Source organism: Lissotriton helveticus, chromosome 4_1 (assembly GCF_964261635.1).
Source record: "Lissotriton helveticus chromosome 4_1, aLisHel1.1, whole genome shotgun sequence".
NCBI lineage: Eukaryota > Metazoa > Chordata > Amphibia > Caudata > Salamandridae > Lissotriton > Lissotriton helveticus.
Window position 1 is genome coordinate 1,633,905,767 of NC_136063.1, and position 25,479 is coordinate 1,633,931,245.

At 45.2% G+C, this 25,479-nt stretch overlaps 1 protein-coding gene across 2 annotated transcripts in view; it reads left to right on the forward strand.

Annotated features, from left to right (window-relative positions):
* TRANK1 (tetratricopeptide repeat and ankyrin repeat containing 1) overlaps positions 1-25,479 on the forward strand; it is a 1,265,441-nt gene that overhangs the window by 102,680 nt on the left and 1,137,282 nt on the right. For both annotated transcript variants that reach the window (XM_078688288.1, XM_078688286.1), the window contains one exon: positions 21,329-21,460. In XM_078688288.1, coding sequence (XP_078544414.1) covers positions 21,330-21,460 — 131 coding nt within the window. In that variant the 5' untranslated portion in view covers position 21,329. The remainder of the gene's footprint in view (positions 1-21,328; positions 21,461-25,479) is intronic.

The window sequence follows — 25,479 nt, forward strand, 5'->3', positions numbered from 1 at the left end:
GGCACTACAAGCAAGATGGGGCTCCCGAGTGGTGAGGAGAGCCCCGCGGCGTGCCAAGAGACGGCCAGGGAACCTGCAGTCGGAGCAGGGGAGTCGGAGCGTAACTTGATGCATTGCCGGCGCCCATTCTGTTAGCAGACCTACGTCTTGAGCGTGCACATCGGCTGTCTCAAAGAGACGCCGTAAGCGTGCACATGGCATGTCCGGGCGCCGTCAGATGTGCACGCGTATGGTGCGAGCAAGCTTTGTGATGACGCCGCGAGCCGAGCCGTACGCGTGCACAGCTGATGTCTCGTGCGCGTGCACCTATCCTGCCCCGCATCGCTAAGCTAGGCGGCAACAATAGAACTCGCTTACGCGACAGCGCATGGCGCTACATCGCTAGGTGAGACCTAAAAACAAAGTGCAACACCGGGTCAAGGTACTGCCCGAAAAACATCTTTAACATTCATATAAGCATTATAACATTTAAAAGCATGATTTGTAGCTCAAGAAGCATGCATTGCTCACCAAACCACGTAGCACTCAGGGACTTGTAGTTTAGTATGAAAACAATTACATGAATACGAAGATAGGTCTCGTCTTTGGGACCTTATAAGTGTTTAACCATGCAATAGTTAATGTTGTTTCACCAAGGATATTGTGCTGGATAACTAAACACTTATAAGGTCCCAAAGGCGAGACCTATTGGCTATGCCAATGCTTGTTTTGCTTTGATAAGTTCAACAACTTTGTCCGTTTGCAAAAGATGTTCGCTGGTTGTAGCGTGTGCGTCATCCTCATCAGATACTCTGGCTTCGAGGTGGTCTGTTCTGTCCTCGTGTTTCTCTACCCTTTCTTTCATGTGGTCCAGATGCCTGGCCATGAGATCTAGTTTGGAGTCTAGCACGCGTAGGCTATACATGGCGTCCACTAGGATTTCTTTAAGGTCCTCATCATGCCCAGTAGTCCCTCTGGATGTGTGAGATTGTTCCTCCTGTAAGGGGTCCTGATGTACTTAACGGGTGTACCCTTTGCCTTCGGACTAAGGCTTCTATTTGACGTGTCTTGCTTGCCCATTACGATGTCAGGCTGGGTGCAGGTTTCTGACCAGTAGAAACAGTAAAGGCAAGAATTCAATCTTCTTGCGAGTTTTAGCTGGTCTGGGAGCTTCAGGGCAAGCAATGCAGTGCTGCCCGGCCTGGCGTTGAGGGCTTTTAGCAATGGTTCCATACACCTGGGTCCTGCTACAGTAGGCACGAGCAGACTCGCGTGATGATGGTGCACTGCAGAGGTCCATTCCCATGGGGCCCAATCCGTGCACAGGCCACCAATAGGGCTTAGGGCCACCCTAATTGTCTGGTTCAAGGGGCGCCAGCCCATGTGCCCAGGTCAGCGGGCACCCCCACACCATCGGCGTGGTGGGTCAGCCCAGTTAACCAGTAACAGGTCTGGTGTTGCAGTTCTTTTAAATGGCCCACCACTCTCTGGACCGGCAGCCTGGTCCTGGGGCATGAGCAGGCCTCACAGGATGTAAGGATGAACCAGAGAGTGGGCACAGTCAATAGTGGGTCCGCAGCCAGTAGACCGCAGCTAGGGCAGGCACCGTTGTAGGGAGGGCCCCTGTTAGTGGCAAGAGAAATCCACATCAGTGCCAAGGCTCTTCACGCTGTAGCCATAGAAGCCAGGTCACGGCCTACTTCCAGCATTACGGCTCATGGTATGGATGGCAAGTAGTTCAGGCAGCACAGTTTAATCCATTGCCCCCTTATAACAGTTGGCAGCATTGTAACGGCAGCGCTGCCTCGGAGTGCACCTCTGCTGCGGTAGGAACCAAGCTTGGCCACAATATCGGCAGACTCGGCCCCCAAGAGTGGCAAGCCATCAATCCAGCCCCCACCTCTGCCGATAGTATTGATGGCAATGACTCACTGCCAGGTTCAGCGCCTCTAGGCAATCCTGTCCTCTGCGTGTCCCCACAGGCGTCAGCATGGACCTGCGATCTCGGCCTCTCACCTTGGCCTTTCTCAGAGCTCCACTGTCGCCGGAAGTATTGCCTGCAGAATCTTCACTCACAGCTCCTCTCGTCCGAGAGGGTGGGCCCCAGCCGGGGGTAGACCGCAGCACCAGCACGTGAATGTACTGCCAGGCTGTCTCAGCTGGCTAGTTGCTTTATGGGCAGTACAGGCTGCAATGAATGCCAGTTTCCTCACAATTGCTTTCGGCATCGCTGAAGCCCACAAAAGGCATATATGGGTCCCCACAGCCTAAGCCAGCCAAGTGGAGAGCATAGTAACGTGGATGATCCTGTAGGTGAAGGATAATTGCCAGATATTTATTTTGGCCAGCAGAGCCTCTTTAAAGAGCGGCCATCATGCTGCCTGGCTAGGCTCCGCCCCCATACTTAAAATAATTGAATGCAATACACTTATATGATGATTTATTAATATTTGTGTGTCACGTGTTTTTAGTACATTTGTCATCACTGGCACTTTCCCAAATATACTTTGAGTTTGCTCTATTGTTATTTCTTTTATGATTTTTTTAATTTAAATTTTGTTGTGCTGACACTTTCCGATACGGTTTTCGTTAGTGATCTCTGTCCTCAATTAAATGAGCTGCAACCTACATCAGCTAGGCCAAGAAATATTTGAGAGCCATTCAGGGATCACTTTCTTAAATGAGGTGGGGTATTGGCTTAACACCCTTATGTTGGATAGACAAATATGAGCACCACGCCACCATATGTCCAGGGTAACAAATACCACTGAGAAAAGAGGGCATGCCGCTTCACTGATGACTGATTCAAAGAGATTAGTATACATTACAGGGCAGGCCCTGACTGTATAATAGCAAGACTGGGTGAAGTGCATGTTACATAAAACAACAATTTAATAAATAAATCAAAATGACCATAGTGCTTTGATTTTGGCAACTAATGATCAACTTCCAAATTGTATCTGTTAGTTTAAAGTCAAGCAGATGCAAGGTGAGATAAAGCACTCTCCCACCAGTGCCTGTAGAGATTCAATCTCAGAACTCATCACCCCAAACCCTTTAAAGAACTCTGGCCTTGACAGCTCCTGGAGTTACGTTTGACAAATTGCAATTTTTTTCAATAAAACCTACTTAAGGTATTGAAATTGTAGTACAGAATAACCATAAAGCGATCAGTTGCTGTGACCATCAACCTTGTGGAACAGGTCAATTAATGTAAAACGTACCATTTACCAGGTTTAGCTTGCTAATCCAATGCTGTAACTGATCAGACCCTCTCCTGTTGTCGAACTCCTAGGCAAGGGTTATACAAGTACAGTGTCACTTTTTGTTTTGATTAAATGAACTTTAAACTTTATGTAACAGTTATGTTGACAAATTTTATACCAATTACCAGACCTTGGCCCTACTCATGCAGGGTTTCGGGTGCTTTAGACCAGGTAGGCTCAAACACCAGGCAGAGGTCAACCATAGGCTGACTGGAGATATAACAATGTAAGTATTACTTACAATACAGCAAGGGTAAGAGGAACACATGGTATTTGGTTCACTAATATAAACAGTGGACATGGCGACATTAGGTTAGTTAAATTGAGTGAATATGGTATAATAGAATTACAGTATACATGGATAACAATTAGGTACTTGTACACTAGTAGACATAACAAAGCAGATAACATTTAGCTGTGATTACTGTTAGATCAACTTGTCGTTCTAGTATGCTATCACCATACCTTTAATACCGGCAATTAGAAACATGCTATATTAGCTAATTTGTGGACTATGTGCACCAAAGACCAAGATATTGCCTTCTGTAAGAATTTTATTGACTAATTCGAGTGTATGTCTGTAACATTATTTTTTCATCACTTTACACTTGCACACTTCTGTTTTTTCAAAACGCATATCGTGGTATCAATTTACTGTTATCCTGTTTGCGCCGATGGTCACAACACATTGGTCTATCCATGACACAAGGATTACAATTGGTTTTCGGTCAGTGTTTCTTTACATTTGCGGAAATTTCACCCAAAAAGTTTTCCTTTTTCCCTTCCTGTCTGTGTGGGTCTCCACTTCACGGGTGATCCTCCTTATCACAAACAACGTGATCTTTTGTATTGTGACATCGTATTTATACAAATACTCTCTTCTAGCCCTGAAGAGTCACAGCCACATGTTGTGACGAAACACGTGTCGGCTTGATTGATATTCACAGTGATTCCCAGGAGGGGACACTGTTGGTGAATAAATCTTTGAAAATTATATACTGTGTCCGATCTATCCCTACCAATACCAGTCTAAGACAATTTAAAGTATATGATACATATTGTGTGCTCTGGACCCTTTTGCCTAATTCACCAAAAAGGAGGTTTCTGATCTCCTTTTTAACCACAGAGGTTAAAGTTTGTCCTCTGACCAAGAAGCACCTACCAGAACGAATCTATCAACCACTACCCTACCGTAACAAGTTGTGCGCCAATTTTCTGAACACTAAAAAAACCGACTCGCGAACTGATCAGATAACATTTAGCAGTTCAAGATCCAGTCAAATGAGGTAGAGCAAGGGATGTGGCATGGATTATGGATTAACAAGTACCAACACCAAGAAATAAATATATGATTAAGATAAACCATTTGGGTTTGTAAATAGGTTGACAGCACTTTGATTCCTTAACAATGTAGAATCATCATCAGGACTCTGGATAGAAAGAACCCAAAAGCCTATTAGAAGGAAGAAAAGAAAAATATAAGGATAAGATACAAATTTCTGGGCACGTAAGTAGGTTTATTGTATTTATAAAATCATTTTGTTATAAATTACTGAAGCTTTTAACATTAAATGAAAGAGCGAAGTAAATGACACATAGCTCCCATTATTTTGGTACACATTCTAGCAGTGTATCATAGTTATCAATAAAAATAAAGAATCTTTTAAAGAACTATGTCAGATTAAGTAATTTAATAGTTAAAAACCCAGGCTGCTATAAGCAAGATCTAAAACTCTCATTAAATCCGTAATAAAAGATAGAAATGTATTGTTAAAACAATGGTTGATTGTTTCTCTGGTGGATCGAATATTTGCCTAGTTAAAAAATCTTTGAAGATTTTGTTGATGCAGACCTAGTAGATTGGGGCAGATACAAATAATATGTTCTATAGTCCCTGACTCAAAACCGCATAAACATGAACCATTGCCCTTTATGTGTGGGTTCCGAGTCCTTTCGAATTGATGCAAAGGAGAATGTAAAAGCCGGAATCTTTAATATTTCTCTTAGTTGCCTTTAGATTAAAATCATGATATGGTTGTTTTCGGAAGGGGTATGAATTTAATGTTAAGTCACTATGATGGTAATTCAAAAAATTGTTGACACTATGGCGTCCGTGAGGTGTGATTGCATAACATGCTATACTTGCATGGAGTTTCAAAGTAATGGGTGGGGAGAGAAGAAAAGAAAATTGGAGGACGTGGAGACCAGGGATGATGATACTGCACATGAATTGCGAGCTAGACATGTATGAACTCACGACAGTTGTGAGGAAGCCATGACTCGGAGGTAGAGTTGAGTAGCTCCCATGCCAGAATGACAGGCCGGCTTGGTAAACAATAAATGAAAGAGTGACCGCTAGTCATCTGGGTTTTGGAGTGAATAAAAATGCTTGATAAGTCAGAGATCATTGGTGACTCTGGGAACTGCCCAGGAGGGCGATTGCTTGGTTACCTGATAATTCGTATGCAAGAACCTTGGTAAGACCTTGCGGGATTGAACCTGGTCCAAAGGAACGGGTTATAAAATAATAATCGGGTAGGAAAAACAGGTGAGCAGGAGACCAATAATGTGCCAGGATCCAAACGCGGTGATTGCGAGTGCAGTGAGGAGAAGGTAGCGACCAAGAAATAGGACTGTGCACATTGGGGAAAAACGGGCTGAAAGAAGGCACCCACTGGGATAATATGAGTGACACTCTTTGGATGGTTAGGGCCGTTTTAAAGGAGTGTGGGCAATTCACCTGATACACTAGGAACAAAAAAGGAATAGAATAAGGGAGAAACACTAGAAAGAAGTCATGAATACAAAGCATAAATGCAAAACATAAATATAAAGGCCATCATTATCCAACCATGCCAGTACATAATTCCAGAATTTAATAACATTAGTGGTACAAATGAATCATAGTTATTGATTGAAGTATTCTTAACAATGTGTGCCAATCCTGCATGCTTTTCAGGGCAGAATTCAGTGTGGCATCTTAGAATCCATTTCAACTCCTCTTTATTTAATAAATGCAAAATGTCTACTCCTCTGCTGGGAACAAACATCGCAGTAATGATTTGCTAGCAGAAATAGTCTTCAGAGGGATTTCTTTCAATGAAACCGTAAACTAGCGGGGTAGAGAGGACCGTGCACCTGAGTTTACTTCTGTGGTGGCAGATACAAATTCTAATTTTCTGGGTGGTCTGGCTGATGTAAAGCAATTTACAGAGGCAGTAAATAGCTTAGATAATGTGTTACAGTTTCAAAAATATTTAGGTGATAAAATTGATATTGGAGTGATTATAGTCCTTAGTCTCAATCAAATTAATCAGTGATGGTGTGTGGTTGATTTGGCAGGAAGGCATCTCAGACCAGATTGTTTTAAAGATTTTTTTCTTTCCTTTTTTGACGGCGAAAATGGGAGGCTCAAGTTTAAGGTCCTCTGCTGTTAAAATATGCCAGTGCTTTTTCATACATTTTCGTCACAACATTTGAAACGGAGGAGAACTCAGTGACGCAGGCCATCCTGTTAAGTGATTTTCTTTGTTTAGGTATCAAAGAGCCTCCCTGGGACAGTACCAGACTCTCGTCCTAGACAACTTGACAAGTCGTTTTGAATGTTGTCTCAGTAATCATAACTTAGTAGACAATACTTAGGTTTCTTTGAAGACATCAACTTTGTGTTTTCAGTTGTACCTAAATCAAAAGGATTGGCTGTAAGGAAGTGAGGCTCGAAGTGCTCTCATATGAAAACTGGATTATGAGAGCAAAGCGCGACTGTCAACTCTCTGCTTAATATCCAGACAAGCAACCTGCTGGGCTTATCTGCTTGCCTACCCAGGTCTGCTTGCAGTCCCTTTGTTTCAACTCATCTAATCTGTACAATATCTCTCCCAGGGATCTTCGTGACTCTGTTAGCTCCATCCTCACTTCCTCTCCTCCCACTTACCTTCGCTGTAAGTCGACTAGCAGGGTTTCCTGTGTAGTGAGGTTCTTCTGTAAATGTTGCTTAAGTCCGTATACCTTCCCCAGCATATCACACGGGCCACCGCTTTCAGTGCCACCCTCTCCTTCTCCCTTGTTGAAGTGGACCCAGTTGATCTGCAAGTCGGCTTCCAACTGTACCATGAGATCTTCCCGACACTCCAGGTCCAGCAAGATACTGGTGACATTCTCCATGTGGACGATTTCACCCTTCTGTTGCCCCAATCAATGTCAGCCTTCAGTGGGGAATGATCTGATAAATACCTCCCCAAATATTGTGCCTCCTGGACCTGGGTGAGAATACTGTCCATCATAGTGTGACATTAATATTTTCTGTCTTGCAGGTGGAAATCTCTCCATACATCTGCACTGCCCGTATTGGAGATTACCTGGCATAGTGCATCCACCATGTGAGGCTTCTTAGCATGTCATTGGGGATATCTGTCCAGCACCCCATCAAAATCACAGTTAAAATCTCCAGCACTGGGACATCAAGGCAGTCTGTCAATATATCCTTGTTCAAGAAAAGATAAAGTGTCTGTCATCCGTGTTTCGTGCTTGATGCATACAGGTTGATGATGCCGAGCTATCTCCCATCTAGAGTCCACTGCAAGAGGATATACCTCCCTTCAGTGTACCCCAGAAGCCATGCACACGGACGCCCCTCCCCCAGCATATGCAGAGTGCGTGAACGAGTACAATTGTCCCCTCCATTTCTTTTTACATTTCTCAGCCTCTGTGTCAATTAAGTGTGTCACCTCAAGACAAGCTATATGTATTTTATGTCTATTGAGAAATGTCAAAACCCTGTGTCATTTCATGTATGTGCCCAACCCACCGTCATTCTAGGAAAGGAAATTATACTCATCCATTGTCATTGGTGGCCCATCCTGTGGCCAGTTCTCTGCTCAGCCTTCAGCACATTGGCCCCATGTTCTCCGCAGTACCTGTCCTCTCACCCACCTGAGTCTGGGGCTCCTCTCCCTTCTAACCTTCCGATATGTTGTCCTGTGCATTTGCCCACCACGCTGTATATCCTTTCCCTGGGAGACCAGGTGTGCCCTAACGCCATGTGATTTCAGCCGACCACGTGGCCCCCATGGAGGCCCCTGCAGGTCAGAGCTGGTGTGTAGGGTTCCGCAGGGAAATCAGTCAAGGGATACCCCCTGGGTTTGTTGGGAGAGAGGCTCCCAATATCTGATTCACCAGTCATTGAATGCGCCCTTGAGGAGCAGCGTTGAAGCCCCTGAAATATTAGGCCTCTCCTCTCTGGCCTGCAAGCTTTTGGCGAGGGAGCACAATCCAAACTGATCACCGCTCTCCTCCGGTTCTTGCAGCCACTGTGTGTTTCTACTGACCTCCACTTGGGTAGCCACCACCAAGCTACTCTGTCATGGGCCTTGGCAAGGGCCCCTAGGGAATGGGCCAGAGCCCGCGCCGGTCACTCAGAATGCACCCACTTCTCCCTCCGTGACTTTTGGCCCACCTTGGGGTCTTGTTGCTGCACTGTTCCCTGGAGATTCTGGCCAGATCGCAGCCCCCAACGACTCCTCGTTTGCCTGGGCGTGTCTAGCCTCATTGTTGAGCAGCCTTATTGTATTGTATTGTATAGTACACTCGTATAGCGCAAAAACTGTCACCCTACGGGTATCCTGGCGCTTAGACTTCAGACTAGTCAACACGTTGATTAACCCAAACTGGCAGTGAATGGTCTAGTTTTCCGCCCTTGGGAATAACCAGGTTTTCAAATTCTTTCTGAAACACGTCAATGAATCTGTCTGATGGTCTGGGGCAGGTCATTCCAAAGACATGTGGCTGCCACGCCGAAAGCTCTGCCCCATCCTGGTTTTCTTGAATCTAGTCGGTCTTATCAGGTTCCCATTGGAAGAGCGGAGCTGCCTTTTCGGATTATGCCTGGTAAATCTTTCCTGTAGTGGAATGGGGCCTAAGCCATGCGCCGCTCTATACACAATACAGAGAGATTTAAAGCACACTCTCTCTTTAACAGGCAACCAGTGTAGGTCTCTCAGGGCGCTAGTCGTGGAGGCCCTGCGATGCCTGTACAGTGCCAGCTTTGCTGCCATAGGCTCGACTCTCTGCAGGATGTACTGCGGTGCACCCAGATACAGTGCATTGCAGTAGTCCAATCTGCTAAGGATTACGCTCTTTACTACAACCGAGCAATTATCTTTTGGCAGGAAACAGGAGGATCTGACGTAATATCCTCAGCAGAGAGAAGCAAATATTGGCAGTTTTGTTTGCCTGGGACTACATTTGGAGACTGCCGTCCACTAGTACTCCCAAATTGTGCACCGTTTTGGCAGGAGCAAGGGTATCTTCCTCTGGAATGAGCTTAAACTCCAGCATAGGATACTGATGCAGGCTGGAGGGTGGGCAAAATATCACCTCTGTTTTTCCACTGTTGAATTGCAGAGAGTTTTGCCTAAGCCAGCCTACTGTCTGGAGCATAAACTCCTGGACTTTGTCCATGGATACCACCTGTTTTCCTTCAAGGGAGAACACTAATTGAGTGTCATCCGCGTAGTTAACCAGGTCGATTCTATAGGACTTGATTAACAAGAGTAGAGGACGCAGGTACATATTAAAGAGGATGGGACTAATTGCAGACCCTTGCGGAGCTCTGTGAAGTACAGGAGACTGATTAGCCTCAAACCGTGGCATAGTCAGTCTGTTGCCTCCCTGAAAGATAAGATTGTAACCACTGCAGAGCTCGACCTTTTATTCCCAGATTTGTTAGTCTTTCCAACAGTACTGTATGGCTCACCATGTCAAATGCGGCCAATATGTCTAGTAACACTAGAACAGAGAAATCCCCCTTGTTGGCACGCATCCATAGGTTATCCATTACTGTGACCAAAGCAGTCTCAGTACTGTGGCCCGGTTGAAAGCCAAATTGATCACGGTCTAGTAACTGATTATCCTCTAGATAACCTGACCGCGTTTTACTGACCAATTTCTCAAGGATTTTGACCGGGTAAGGCAACAGGGATATAGGTCTGAAGTTGGCCGGGACCAGGGGATCTAGGGAAGTTTTCTTAAGCAAGGGGGTGACTACTGCCTGTTTCCAGGTCTCCGGAACCACTCCTTCTTTCAAGGATTGGTTGCAAATTAATCGCAGCCAGGTTTCCCAGGCAGGATTCCGCAGGATTATTGTTTAAGATAAGAGTGCACTAGGTTTGCTTCCATTCAGCTGCTTTCTTGGCGACTCCCCAAGGGGTAAATATTCTTAAATTCTTAGCAAGTGCAGCAGAACAGCCACTTCCATTGACTTGCAACATGACAAACAGAAGCTGCAACGCGACCCACAATTAATCTAGTGTGTTTTGCTTTCAGCAGGTCCAATAGAAGTTCTCCTATTTGTTCCTCCTCTCTAGCCCCCAATACACTCCTGCTTTCCAAAAATGCACTGCAAAGATTTGTGCGGGAGTCGGATACTTGCTGTATTGAGTGGCTTTGACTATGCTGTTAAGGTAGTCTGGACCTATGACTTTATGCTCCACCGAATCCTTTAAAATAAAGTTTGCATATTTTTTTCCATGGGTACTGGATTCCCTTGTTACTGCACTTGTTTACATTTTTGATAGACGGGAGGCAACATTGGTCACGTCTAGGTAGGATTTTGCGATCTTTTTTCATGAGATTCTCACACCCAGGATTCACTTAGAAATCTAATAGCTAAAGGTGCATATTTAACCCCATTAGGCTATTATCATTTAATGACTGATGTACATCTGGTTAAGGACTCTCCCTTGGAATATTTTGATGACCTAAAACTACCAAGTTCAAAGCGAGCAAATTTTTCTTTACATGTAAATAGAAATGTTTAACAATGAGCATGATTACCTGTATACTAACATCCTGCATATAGCGTAATACCTATTATTTTTCCATGTTAAACTTTAGACTTGACATCCTGGAAAATTATCCAAGTTTCAGAATGGCAACAGGATTATTGGTGTAGATCTGCGTCGCTCACTACAACATAATAGAACTGTGAACTACATTTTATTCTTGCATAATGTATTGGAGTGCTCAATTGTCATATGTCCAAAATGCGTCATTTAGCCATTCCTGCCTTTCCTTTTTTATATTTTTTTATTTATTGGCAGTTTTGAGTCATACAGTTTCACATATACTATGTTAGAAAGGCACTTATTTAGCAATTTATACAATTATACAAGCAGCAAAGGAATAACATATGTTCGAGGCATGTGGGCTGCTGAATTCATATCTTTGCATAGATCGCCGCATAGTGTTTGGTCCGGATGATTGCACCTTGTTGCGTTGAAGAGTCTTCGAAGTATCACGAGATAGGTGACTCCTCCCCTGGACTACAGTGCGCATGGGCATCTTCTCCATCCTCAGATTGTTTTTTTTCCCGCCATTGGGTTCGGATGTTATTCCTCTACTCCAACTTTGGAATCAAAACTAACCTACTTTCTAAGGACAAAAGGCCTTCTACCTCAACGGTATTGTTCTCGTTCGGTACTCCTTGACTCGTCTTAACTTTCCATCTCGATCCGGTCGTCGACGCGGGCCGTTGGGCCTTTTCGACGCCACGTGGGACTGCTGTCGATGCAAAGGAGTCCGTTCAAAAGGTGCCCACAATGCCACGCCAAATTCCCGCATACTGACAAACTTACAGTATGCAACAGGTGTTTATCACCAGACCACAACGAACAAACTTGCTCAGCGTGTGCCCAATTCCGTTAGAAGAAAACCATCCGGAATCGACAGGCAGCTAGGCAAGAGATGCAGCGGCAAGCACCGGAACCGGAGAACATCTTCGATGACGAACACAATCTCCCGGAAGCAGCAGACTGGGATCTAGAAATCGTCACCGTTGAGGACCAGTCGGACTCCGAGGTCCAGATCACGCCGGGGCAAAAAGTGAGTACTCAGCCCCCAACCCCGCTTATTCCAAAAGAAAAGGCTCTTTCGACGCATCGCCTAAAGGCCTTAGCCGAGATCGACAAGTTACTTCAGAAGACCCGCCTTCCGGCTCGGCTCCGAAACTCAAGACTATGCCTTTCGATACACCTGGCCCGAGTAACACTCTCCCCAAAAAGGTTGTCTACCCGAAGGGCATCGAACCAAAGAAGGTTGTCGACCCTAAAATTGTTGAACCGAAGAAGGTTCTTGAACAAAAGAAGGTCGACCAACCCAAGAAAGTTATCGAGCCGAAAGCTCTAGAGCCGAAAAGGAGCTCTAAGCCACAGAAGGTCGTTGATCCAAAGAAGATACTCGACCTGAAGAAAAAGCCGTCCACACCGAAAAAGCTGCCGACTCGAACAAAAACATCAAGCCGAAAAAGGTCGTGGAGCACAAAAAACAAGACAAACTTATCGAACCAAAGACTCCGGTCGATCCGAAAAAGGTTGTCGATCCAAAGAAGGTCGCCGAACCAAAAAAGACTGTTAAAGTACTAAAGATCGTGAACAAGGACAAAGTCGTCCAACCGAAAAAGGTCTACGACCCTAAAGCAACAGTCAAACCAGACACAGCTCCACGACCTAAGGCTCTCGAGCCAAAAAGTCACGGACTAGTCACCAAGCCAAAAACATCGGCACCGAGGCCACGGACAGTTGAGGAAGAACTCTTCCATCCTGATCCAGTGAGTGAGGAACAATCTAAACTGTACTTAGACCCTGAAACAGGAAAGGTTACAGTTTACCATCGGAAAAAGAGACCATTGGACACGGACACTCCTTCCTCTGTTCCTCCAAAGAAAAAAGACTTCGGGACATCTCCCTCTAGACCTTTCACTCCTCCTCCTTTCTATCCTAATATGCCTTTTGTGCCTTACTCTCCTACACATTCACAGTATGATGAGGAAGAGAACATGGGGGTAGATCCTCATAACAATTTTGATGAGCCACAGGATCCAGATGCACAAGATCCTGATGCACAAGATAACCCATGGGATGACCAAAACGATCCATATGATCCACAGCCCATCCCAGACACCTCCACATACCCTAGAAAACATCGCCTACTGACGACACTATTCTTTTCAATCAATTCCTAGATAGGGCAGCAAAATATCACAATGTGGACATGCACACTGACCCCATAGAAGAGGACTTTTTATTTGACACATTTCCTACTTCTGAGAAAAATGTCAGGACACTTCCTATGTTAACCCCTTCCATGCTCATGACGAGCTCAGCTCGTCATGCAGTACACTGCTTGTGTGCTCATGACGAGCTCAGATCGTCATGAACAGTGGGTTTTTGCAATCTTCAGCACACAGTGTAAATCTGCACAGCAGTAAAGGTGTTAAAAGAGGTACTTAAACATGCGCCAGCCATATTCAAAGATCCAGCCTGAGCGCGTGTACTCAATCCCAGAATAGAGAAGAAATATAAGGCGGCCCCTTCCGACCCCGCGTATATCAAATCCCAATTGCCTTTAGACTCACTAGTAGTGGCAAACGCCCGAAAGAGAGCCAACTCACAAACCACAGGAGATGGTCCCCCTCCTGACAAGGAGTCTAAGATCTTCGAAGCCTCAGGCAAAAGTGTGACCTCACAAGCTGCAAATTCATGGAGGATTGCAAACACACAGGCTTTATTAGCATGCTATGATAGAGCGCACTACGATGAACTTGAAGGTTTGCTGCAACATTTACCAGAACCTTTTAAAGCTAAAGCGAACGACCTTATTCAGGAAGGCAAATTTATAACTAATGCTTCCATTAAATGTGCGCTTGACGCAGCCGATACAGCAGCAAGATCCATTAATACTAGTGTATTAATACCCAGGCATGCGTGGTTACGCATCTCTGGTTTTAAGATCGAGGTGCAATCCACAATCCTCAACCAACCAGTTAACCCAGATTTCCTGTTTGGTCCAGAGTAGACGCAATCTTAGACAAAATTAAAAAAGATACTGAAACTGCTAAGTCTGTGGGCACACTTCAGTTCCAACAACACAAAGGTTCCTTTCGTCGCTCCTCATACAAAGGCTCTGCAAGAGGCTACACATCACAGGCTTCCTCTACATTCAAAAGTAACACCCAGAGTACCTTTAATAAAGGCTCCAACAGAGGGGGTTATTGGGGAAACAATAACAAGGGCAGAGGACGTGGCGGCAATAACACCAAAGCCTCCACTGCCACCAAACAGTGACTTTATCACACTCCCTCCGGACCACCCAACACCGGTCGGAGGCAGAATAAAACAATTCCTACCAGTCTGGAATGCCATTACCACAGACAGGTGGGTGAGACAAATTATCCAGTATAACTGCCTGGAACTCACTTCTACTCCACCCAACATACCACCCAAACATCGTCCTATGTCCAAAGAACACATCACACTGTTACAACAAGAGGTCGCGTCCATGCTAGAAAAGGGAGCCATAGAGCCAGTCCCTTTTTAACACCAAGGGACAGGAGTATACTCTCTATACATCCTAATTCCCAAGAAGGATGGGTCCCTCAGACCCATTCTAGACCTCAGACCGCTAAATCAATACATACTCTCAGAGCATTTCGATATGATCACTCTACAGCAAGTACTGCCGTTACTCCAGCAAAACGACTTCCTTGCTACATTAGACCTCAAAGACGCATACTTTCACATACCTATACATCCCGCTCACAGAAAATACCTCAGGTTCACAACAGAAGGGCAACATTATCAATTCAAAGTTCTCCCCTTCGGGGTAACTACGGCCCCAAGAGTTTTCACAAAATGCCTAGCAGCACACCTCAGAAGGCAACACATCCACGTGTTTCCATACCTCGACGATTGTCTCATAAAGGCCAACTCGTACGCGCAGTGTGCAAGCCATACGTCTAAAACACTCCAATTGCTGCACAGTCTGGGGTTTTCAATAAATTACCCAAAATCACATCTACAGCCCTCCCACATACAGCAATATCTGGGAGCCACAATAGATACCTCAAGAACAAAAGCATCTCCACATCTAGCCAGGATAGCCAATATGCAGACTCTCATTCAAAAGTTTCAGCCACAACACTCCTTACCAGCTCGAGTGTTCATGCAGCTCATAGGCATGATGGCCTCCTGTATATTCATTGTCCCTCATTCCGCCTTCAAATGTGTCCACTGCAAGAATGCCTGGCAAGGCAGTGGACCAAGCTCAAGGACAATTAAAAGACCTAGTGTTGGTGGACAGTCGTGCTTACAACTCTCTGCAGTGGTGGAACCCACAAAACCTTTCCAAGGGGCGACTGTTCCAAGAGCCGGTTCCACAAGTAGTACTAACAGCGGACGCATCACTGACAGGTTGGAGAGACCACCTACTTCAATTCACAGTTCAAGGGCTCTGGACAATCAAACAAAAAACACTGCACATCAACCACTTAGAGTTGCTCGCAGTATTTCTAGCACTGAAAGCTTTTCAGAAGTATTTGTACAACAAGACTGTGTTGATCCGGACGGACAACATGACTGCCTTGTATTACATACAGAAGCAGGCAGGGACAAACTCTCCACAGTAATCTCACCTAGCACAGAGCATATGGAGGTGGGCAATTCCAAAGAACATCTTTCTCCTAGCAGAACACCTGCCGGGGAAAGACAATCAAGTAGCAGATCTGTTAAGCAGGCACAGCCAACAGCTACACGAATGGGAGATTCCCCCTCAGGTTCTCAAACCATTCTTTCAGCAATGGGGGCATCCAGAGATAGACCTGTTTGCCACAAACGAAAACTCAAAATGCCAGTACTTTGCCGCCAGGTTCCCACATCTGTTGTCACAGGGCAATGCGATATGGATGTACTGGTCAGGCAGATTTGCGTACGCTTTTCCACCAGCCCCACTGATTCCGCTGGTGGCACGCAAACTACGGTAGCAGTCACTCACAATGATCCTGGTTGCTCCCACATGGGCAAGACAACCATGGTACACAACGTTCCTAGAACTCTCAGTGGTTCCCCACCAAAGACTGCGCCTCTCGCCACATCTTTTAACTCAGAACCATGGAGAAATCAGGCACCCAGATCCCAATCAGATGAACCTAGCAATCTGGCTCCTGAAGTCTTAGAGTTTGGGTACCTTAATTTGCCTCCCGATTGCATGAACATTATCAAGGAGGCATGACGTCCAACTACTAGAGCATGCTATGCAGCTAAATGGAAGAGATTCGTAATTTGTTGCAAAAATAACCAAATCAACCCATTAGATGCTTCCATCCAAAACATTATCTGTTACCTATTGCATCTTCAAAGATGCAATTTGGCATACTCTTCTATAAGACTACATCTTGCTGCTATTGCAGCTTACCTCCAAAATAGACAACATATGTCTTTGTTTAAAGTACCCCCAATCAAAGCTTTTATGGAAGGACTTAAAAGGATAATCCCTCCAAAGCACCCACCTTCACCAGTCTGGAACTTAAATATAGTACTTACCAGACTAATGGGACCTCCGTTTGAACCACTACATTCATGTGAATTACAATCTCTAACTTGGAAGGTGGCTTTTTTGATTGCCATTACTTCCCTCAGGAGAGTGAATGAGCTAAAAGCATTAACCATTCAAGAACCTTTTATGCAAATACATAACAATAAGGTAGTGCTTCGTACTAACCCTAAGTTTATGCCAAAAGTAATATCCGCTTTCCATATCAATCAGTCCATAGAATTGCCAGTTTTCTTCCAAAACCCGCAGTCAGTGGCTGAGAGAGTCCTACACACACTAGATGTAAAAAGGGCTCTGCCAAAAAGCTAAACGCACTCTAACCGTTCCCCCAAAAGCACATTCAACGCGTAAAATGGGGGCATCCATGGCATTCCTAGGAAACATTCCCCTAGAAGAGATATGTAAGGCAGCTACATGGTCTACCATACACACTTTCACTAAACACTACTGTGTAGATGTTCAATCAAAGCAGCAAGCTGCTGTGGGCCAGGCTGTCTTAAAAACTCTTTTCCAAACTGCTGCAGCTGGTACAGGTGACCACCGCTAGAGGAAATACTGCTATACAGTCTATGCAAAGATATGAATTCAGCAGCCCACATGCCTCGAACGGAATATGCTACTTACCAGTATGCATCTGTTCTTGGCATGTAGTGTTGCTGACATTCATATCGCCCACCCTCCTCCCCGGTGCCTGTCACAGCTGCAGTACTTTTCTACATACATTTACATGGACATCTCTTACTTTTCTATACTCCATCTTTGCCACAATGGCAAAAAACAATCTGAGGATGGAGAAGATGCTCATGCGCACTGTAGTCCAGGGGAGGAGTCACCTATCGTGATACTTCGAAGACTCTTCCAGGACAACAAGGTGCAATCATCCGGACCCAACATTAGGCGGCGATCTATGCAAAGATATGAATGTCAGCAGCCCTACATGCCAAGAACAGATGCATACTGGTAAGTAGCATATTCCGTACTGTGTAGACCACATATCATTCAAATAGGAGGTCATCATAGGGAATCAGCATATTAGGCATGGCCAGTTCCCGTGCATGAAAGCCTAGTTGGCTTATCTATTAAACAATTTAACCAGCATGAGACAATTCACCAGTTTCTGGTGAATTTTGTTCGGACACTCTCAGCAAGGTGGCAAACTGACCCCAAATGTCCTTTGGTCAAGACACCATTGGGCATTTGTTCACAAAAGGCATTACGCTTTTCTTGACAAAATGTGCCATCATGTATCCAGTCTTTAAGCAGAGGAGGGTTTGATCTGCCCCATCTCATGGCTACCCTGCGTTTTGCCAATAGTAACAGCATAGCTAGTAATCAGCAGACCTTCACTGGCGTGTCCTTCACAAACCCCAATAATCCCACTACTGCCCATGGCTCTGTGTTCATCACAAGTATTTCGCTTATTTTCTTAAAGATCTCTTTCCAATATTCTGCAATCTGGGGGCATTCCCATGCCAGGTGCAGAAAAGTTGCCTTATCTGTATGACATCTCCAACACTCCGCATTGGGCCTGATGCCCATACGAAACAGTTGAATAGGCGTTCTATAATATTGATTTCTAAATTTAAAGTGGATTAGCCGGAGTTTGTAGTTTGGAGACAGTTGCTCGAGTTGTGCACAACAAAAATGCCATTCCTCTTCTGTGAACTGTGGGTTCAACTCAGTGTTCAGCTGTTCTCCGTGTTTTTGTATTATCACTGGATAGTGTGTTTGCATGGATGAGTAGAGTCTGGTAATCAACTTGTGCGCTGAGGAAGTAGTAAATATGAGCTCTACGGCCTGAAGTACCTGAGGGGGATCCCGGAAATGCGCTGTGTATCTGTTGGCAGACCACCCAAATGCAGTGGTATAGCAGCGTGTCAGAGACGTTAGGGGGTGGCGAATCTGTCGGGCCCATGAACCCTTCTTCCTGGTATAAATCTGCGTAGTTGCTGATGCCAAGCCTACGAGCCCGCTCTATGGCGCCTTGCCCTTCTAACTGGGCATTTGCGGGGGGAAAACGATAGCTTCATATTGGCTCTTTTCCTAGTCCCTCTAAGGGGGTGGCCGCAGCTTTTTCACACTCGACCGCCACGTGAGGCTGGAAGGGGGTCGAGTGTACCCAAAAATGGAGGAATTGCGCTTGTGCGCAGTATGCGTATAGCGGAAAGTCAGGCGCACCCAGTCCTCCCTGGCTCTGTGGAAGTGTCAGTATTTCCCAAACTACTCTGGCCTGCCCTCTCGCCCACACTCATGATATCAGCAGTGAGCGTATAGTGTGAAAGAATGCTTGGATGAGTATGAGAGGAACGTTTACAAAAAATATACAGAAATTTAGGGAGAACGATCATTATAGCAATTAATATTCGTCTTGCTAGGGACAATGGCAGTTGGGACCAAATTTTAATTCCCCCCCTCTAGCCAGGTAACTGCGCGACCAATGTTCATTGTCCATAACTCCTGGGTATCTCTGCTCAACCACATCCCCAAATATTTGACGGGGCCTTCCGCCCAACTGAGCGTGTAAGTCAGTCCTGCCTTTTCCATTACAATATATAACTGTATTTTTGCTTTTCTCACTCTAAGTGCAGACCTAGAAGTGCTAGAACGCAAAGATGAAACATGGCTAGATAAGCTACTCACTTACACCTTATTTGGAACTGTTTGAGACATCTGAAATACTGTTGTATCCTGATCACGCAAATTACAATCAATTTAAGCCACTGAATCTGCTTTTGAGGGTCTTCTTTCAGAAGCTTCTCAATGCAGGGACTCTGGTTCCTTGATAGAGAGGAGACAGGTCTTCCCCTCTTGCTACAACACTGACTGACATGATTTAGGAGTCAAATTTGTGGTAATAGTTATGCTGCATTTTTGCCCTGAGCCCGTAGTACGAGTGATGTCAGCACTGCATATTGTTTGCAGGATTTATTAAGACCTGCAAAATAAAAAGCAGATAGTACGGATAAGGGGGGGAATCGGAACATTTTATTTATTTTATCTTTATTTTAAAAGTTTTATATAGATCTAGCTTGACCCGTAGGTATCAGAGCGCTTTACATACACATTGTAAAAAACAGAAGGAAAAGGCATTACATAGTAGGCAGGCAGTAAAGAAGAAAACCAGAGATAAAAAAACACAGCATGAAAAATAAGTAAACAGATAGAGATAGAGGCCCTGGGACATGGACTATACTATTGTCAGGACAGGATCACACTAACAATGTGACACAGAATACACTAACACCGAGGCAGGCAGGCACTCACCTTGGGACCACGAAGATTATGGCCCTAGAGCAGGGAAACTCATACACTGACATTCACTGGGCACAGTGGGAAAGTGAATAATCGGACACCAGGGAGGGGCACATACATTGTTGGGTGACGCAGGCACCATAAGTGTGGGAGACTTACACACACTGGATAGGAACTGATACTGGGACAGAGACTACATTTGCACAGGAATCACACTAACTCTGGACGAGCCAGTGACTGGGACTTGTACTTTTTCTTCCTCCATTATATACCTAGCCTAGGAAATCTCTTCATACAAAGTACCTAAAGAATGCAACCCAGAGGAATAACAAGGGACTGTCAGTACATTGCAACTCTGCACTTCTAAAAACGAGTACACATTCGCTTTGAAGGTGGCTTCTATTCCACCCTCCTTCTTGCTCAGGCAGTGAACAAAAATAGTTTCAAGCTATATGTTTTTGTCTTCCTTTTTGACACCCAATTCCAGTTGCTGTGACCGGGCACAGTAACGAATTTGATTCCTAATTCTTTTCCATGGTGGCCTTAAATCTGGAGGTAATGTCCAGTGATAGTGGTACTACTGCTTCTGGTTGTCTGGACTTTGTGCACGATTCTGCAGGAACTCAAGAGTGGAAACTGTTGCCAAATATTTACTCTTTACATTAGTACAATGGTGAATCCAGGACAGGCACATGTTCCATTCTCATCCTAACTTAGATGTGTGTTTGTTATTCCAGTGGGTCTATGTGTCGGTTGGTGTTCGACAGTAAATAACCAGTTTGCAATGGATGTACATGGATTTATGTGTCACTCTTTGGCTCCCTAGCTTTTCTCCTTTTCCCATTGGTAATATTTTCCTGCTTCCAGTACAGGACATGGTAAGGAATGCACGCTAGTGGGAAGTGTGAGAAGCCACCAACACCTTTAAGTAGAGACACTGCATCTGAGTGGCACAGTACCTGCTCTGTCAGCAGAAGATTCATTTGAGATCACGTTTCAAAAGTTGAAAGCTAAATCTGTGGTTTCAAAATGACTTTAGAAAAATGTAAACCCATCAATTTTAGCATAACATCCAATATAATTAATTCAACTTTCTAACATTCTTTGTGTTAATGTTGCCTGCTCAATGTATCACTGTAATCATTCTGCTTCTATTTTATGCATTGCGCTCTGATACCCTTGGATAATCTGCTAATACACAATTAACTCTTTCCATATAAACAATCATTGAGTGGTTAACGTTGAAGTATTAACATATGTCAATACATTTAAAACCAAGCACGTGATGAATAGTAGTCTTAAATATATTACTGAACAATAGCAAGGCTGAAAGTGTCTTCAGAAACTGAACAAAGTTGTCAAGAATATCTCTTGAAATTCCAAACTATGCAGTGGTGAATATATTTGTAGATGTACTGAGTTTTTGTCTTTTTCCTTTGTTTTGAAAGCATGGACCCGTTTACATATGCAGAGATTCTTAAAGCCGCAGGGAATGAGGATTTTAAAGGTTGTCGCTATGCTCCTGCCATTAGAAAGTATGAAGAGGCCATCGGGGTTCTGATTCAAGTTCAAGAATTAAGGTACCTATGAACCTTATTGCTCACTTTTTTCAATGCACCACATGATTTGCACTATGTATTAGCACCCCAGGGATCCTCTCAGTCAGTCAGAATGCTTAGCTTCTGTACCAAATATGCTTAGTGAGTCTGCAAGCTCAGTTTTCAGTAGCTAACAGATGAAGGCAGCGGTGTATAGCTTCTCTCTTACTTGCTTCTCCATGTCCCTTGATCACTCTTCTTCCAGCTCCCCATCGGGCAGGGGCTTGGGAGTTTTACGGTTAAAATTTCAGCTGTGATCAGGTTTGGCTGAGAAGTGACAGGAGAGAAGTATATGAAAGGCTGGTATTTGTGATGACAGGAGGGATCTTTGGTAAGCAGAAGGGTGGAATAGGGATTCTGTGACCCAGCGTACAGCTGAAAGCGAAAAACTAGGAATAGCCTAGGCAGCCAAGGTTTTAGCTGGGAAAGAGAAAGGGCGCCATGAGCATGCCATGCAGATTAGAGAAAGGCCAAGTGCCTGCAACCACTCATTTTTTTTGTTGAGCTTTCTGTAAGTTTGTATGGAATGTTTGGCTGACATATAACTCATTTTTCATGACTCAGTTACGTGTCTTGGGCTCAGAAATTGAATGTTGGGTCTGGTAATGAACACAATTTATTGCCTACCCACAAATTGTATGATGCTTCATCATAATTTTGTTATCAAAGATCAAATACACCAGAGCATATCACATACAGACACTTGTATCCTTGTGCAATCAGCACTTCTCTCCACTTCATATTCTTGCAAGTCCACTCCTTTTCAATCCAAGGGAGTGGCGTTGTGTAGAAAAAAATGCAATTTTTATTTCTTTCAAAACCAAGTGCTTCACAGCCCACGCACGTTTCGCCCTTTGCGGGCTTCCTTAAGGTCAAATTCTCAATGTATCTGACACTATGATGGTTAGAGTACGTTCTTGTCACTTTAAGCAATCCTTGGTTTGAGCTTCACCAATAGTATAATCCAATCTATCTGAGCACAGGTAATCTAGGCAGTAGTCTTCGTATTCTATAATCCAGGAGCCATGATAAATTCCATCGCGGACGCCATAAGTCTAGTCGCACCTCTCTATGGAGGTGCGACAAGACTTATGGCGTCTGCGATGGAATCTTGGTGAAGCTCAAACCAAGGATTGCTTAAAGTGACAAGATCGTACTCTAACCATCATAGTGTCAGATACATTGAGAATTTGACCTTGAGGAAGCCCGCAAAAGGCGAAAAGCGCATCGGCTGTGAAGCACTTTGTTTTGAAAGAAATAAAAACTACATTTTTTCTACACAACGCGACTCCCTTGGATTGAAAAGGAGTGGGCTTACAAGAATATGAATTGGAGTGAAGTGCTGGTTGCACAAGGATAAAAGTGACTGTATATGTAGAGCAAATGTATCTCATCAGTGTCCCTTGGCCTGGGAGGGCATCACACTGCACAGGGAGGAGACGGCGGGACTGAGAAAATTCCCCATTGCACAACTCTGGGATGACACCCTGCAATCCTTCCAGCAGGCGAGCCTGGATCAGGGAGTCACTTAAGGGTGCCCCTCCCTGGGTCGACCCCGGACGATGGCTAGGAAGAAGCACATTATCCTCCCACTACCACCTTACTGCCAGGGCCAAACGGAAAACACAACGCATGACTGGGAGACGAGATACTGCTGCGTAGCCGTGCTGCGACGATAACCTAGAATCCCCCACTGCAATGACACTGACGCCTTGATGCCCACCGGGCGATGTCGAACCTCTTCTCCCACCCCCTTCGAGGAGTGAGCCTGCCCTCCCCGCGACCACACTCACCCCGAGCCACTGTCATACCACTGACCCAGTGCCTCAATAGAACTACATTGACACTCCTCCCACTACACTGTCCTGCCATCCTCATCCTTCTCCTTTACGACTTGTCCCCCTCCACCCCCCTCTTTTCTCTGTTCTTCCATCACTAGTTCAGTCCGGGGGACATGTTAATTTTCTCCCCCGACGCATTTCTTAAAATATTGAGCATGTGGTATTGGATCCATACAGTTGTTTACTCCGGACCAAATGCATGGCGATCCCGCGAAGGGGTATACATCACACATTCTCTGACGGAAAAAACAGAGATAGACGCATAGGCGCAATAAAACATGCCGCCCCATACCACACCCCTACGCCTCCGCTTACGGTACACCTAACGCCATACAACAACACACTTGCCACAGAGTTCAGTGCCAATCGCACAATTCGCAGAATGAGTCGAAGTTCTGTGGTGTGTCAGGAACTTATTATTTAATATCATTGATCAGCATTGTTGTTATGGCTTGAAGTGAATTATGTATAATATTTTCCTTTATTCAATGCCTTGAATGTGTATTGTATAGACAATAATTGTTGGAAAACTAATAAAAAATATTCAAACAAAAAATCAGTGTCCCTTGGCCTGTTTTTGTAGGACTTTCTACAGATGTTAATTGGTTGGATGCATTTCCAGTCACGCTAGACTATAGATTACTTGCAGTCATCACTTTTATTATTTATTCTCTGGGACATAAAACCCACATAATTTGTGGGTATCCCTAAAGGATAGGCAGAATTTAGAACTCTGAGCAGTAGTCCAAAGTGTAGTGCAAATGTTCCAGACACTATCTAAAGACAATATATGGTCTGCCAAACACAAGGCTCAGTACTAAAACTAAAGGATAAAGTTAGAATCATTCTGCACTCATAAGATTACTATTTCAAAATGTAAATTTGTTGCATTTGGACTGCTCCTCTACCCAATTTCTATGTCTAAATTGTGTTGAGACCTCCTCCCGCACACGGCTAGCCACTGACTGCTCATGCTGCCCTGTGGCAAGCGAGTCGTTGGCAATATCATCTGCCTTTCCTGGTTGCCTGGCCTCACCTTGGTGCGGGCGACAATCCCAGTACCCGCGGACAATCTTTTGATCGCAGTGGAGCAGGCTGCTTGTGCTTCCTTGGGACGAGCAGGCAGCTACTTGGCATCCTTCCATTCCACTGTGGCTGACACCTCGCAGCTGGAGCTGGGACGTGACAGACCCCCACAGTCTAAAGCAACCCAAACTAAGATAGACTAGTACACCTTGTCAATGTCTGACAGGGGCGCTGTGGGGGAAAGAGGTACCGGCCCGATGCCCTGGCCAGACACACTCCCTGTAGACCTGGCACCCATCCTTAAAGCGATGTAGGACTCCAGGCTCCAGGCAGGTGGTTCAGTCCAAAGTAGGTGGCATCCAGATAGACCTCTCCCTCTTGCGGCAAGATCTCTGCAAAGTGGCGGTTTGATTTACTGAAGCCGAGATGCAAATAACAACAGTTGAGGAGGAGGTAGGGACTCTTGTCCATAGTGGCGGCTCTAGACGAGTGGGTGGGGGTGCTGAGAATCGATTGAGGAGAAATAACCTGCACCTAATTGACTTGCCGGAGGGGGTGGATGGCTCCAGAATGGACGATCTTCTAGAGGAGTGGTTCCAGTCCTGGATTTTAGATGACAAGTTATCCCACTGATTTGTCTAGGAGCGTGTGCACTGAGCACTGACCTTGAAGCCTCCCTTAGGGGCCCAACCTGGCTGGTGGTGGCACGAATCCTCAACCACTGAGACCAGGATTCCATCCTCCAAGAGGCCCAAACGCAACCAGACCTGTGGCACTCCAACGTGAAAATTCTGATCTTTCCGGACTATACTAAAGTGGTCCAGCATCGCTACCGCTCATTCGAGGAGGTCAAACAGAAACTATGGCCACTTATCGTCCACTACATGCTGCTCTACTTGCTTACCTCAGGCATATTTGCATCCACCACCTATTTCTGCAATACTACGGAGCAGGCTTGGGAGTGGGCTATGGAGCAGTGCCCACTTCGTTTGCTGGGCTTGGGGACTCTGACATGAGAGAGTGATGACAGCCGCTTCCGGCCCGGGCCCCCGTTAAACGACGCACCATATCCCGGAAGACTGGGCCATCATGGGGCTGGACGCAAGCCTTGACGAGCCCAGAGACCGAACACTG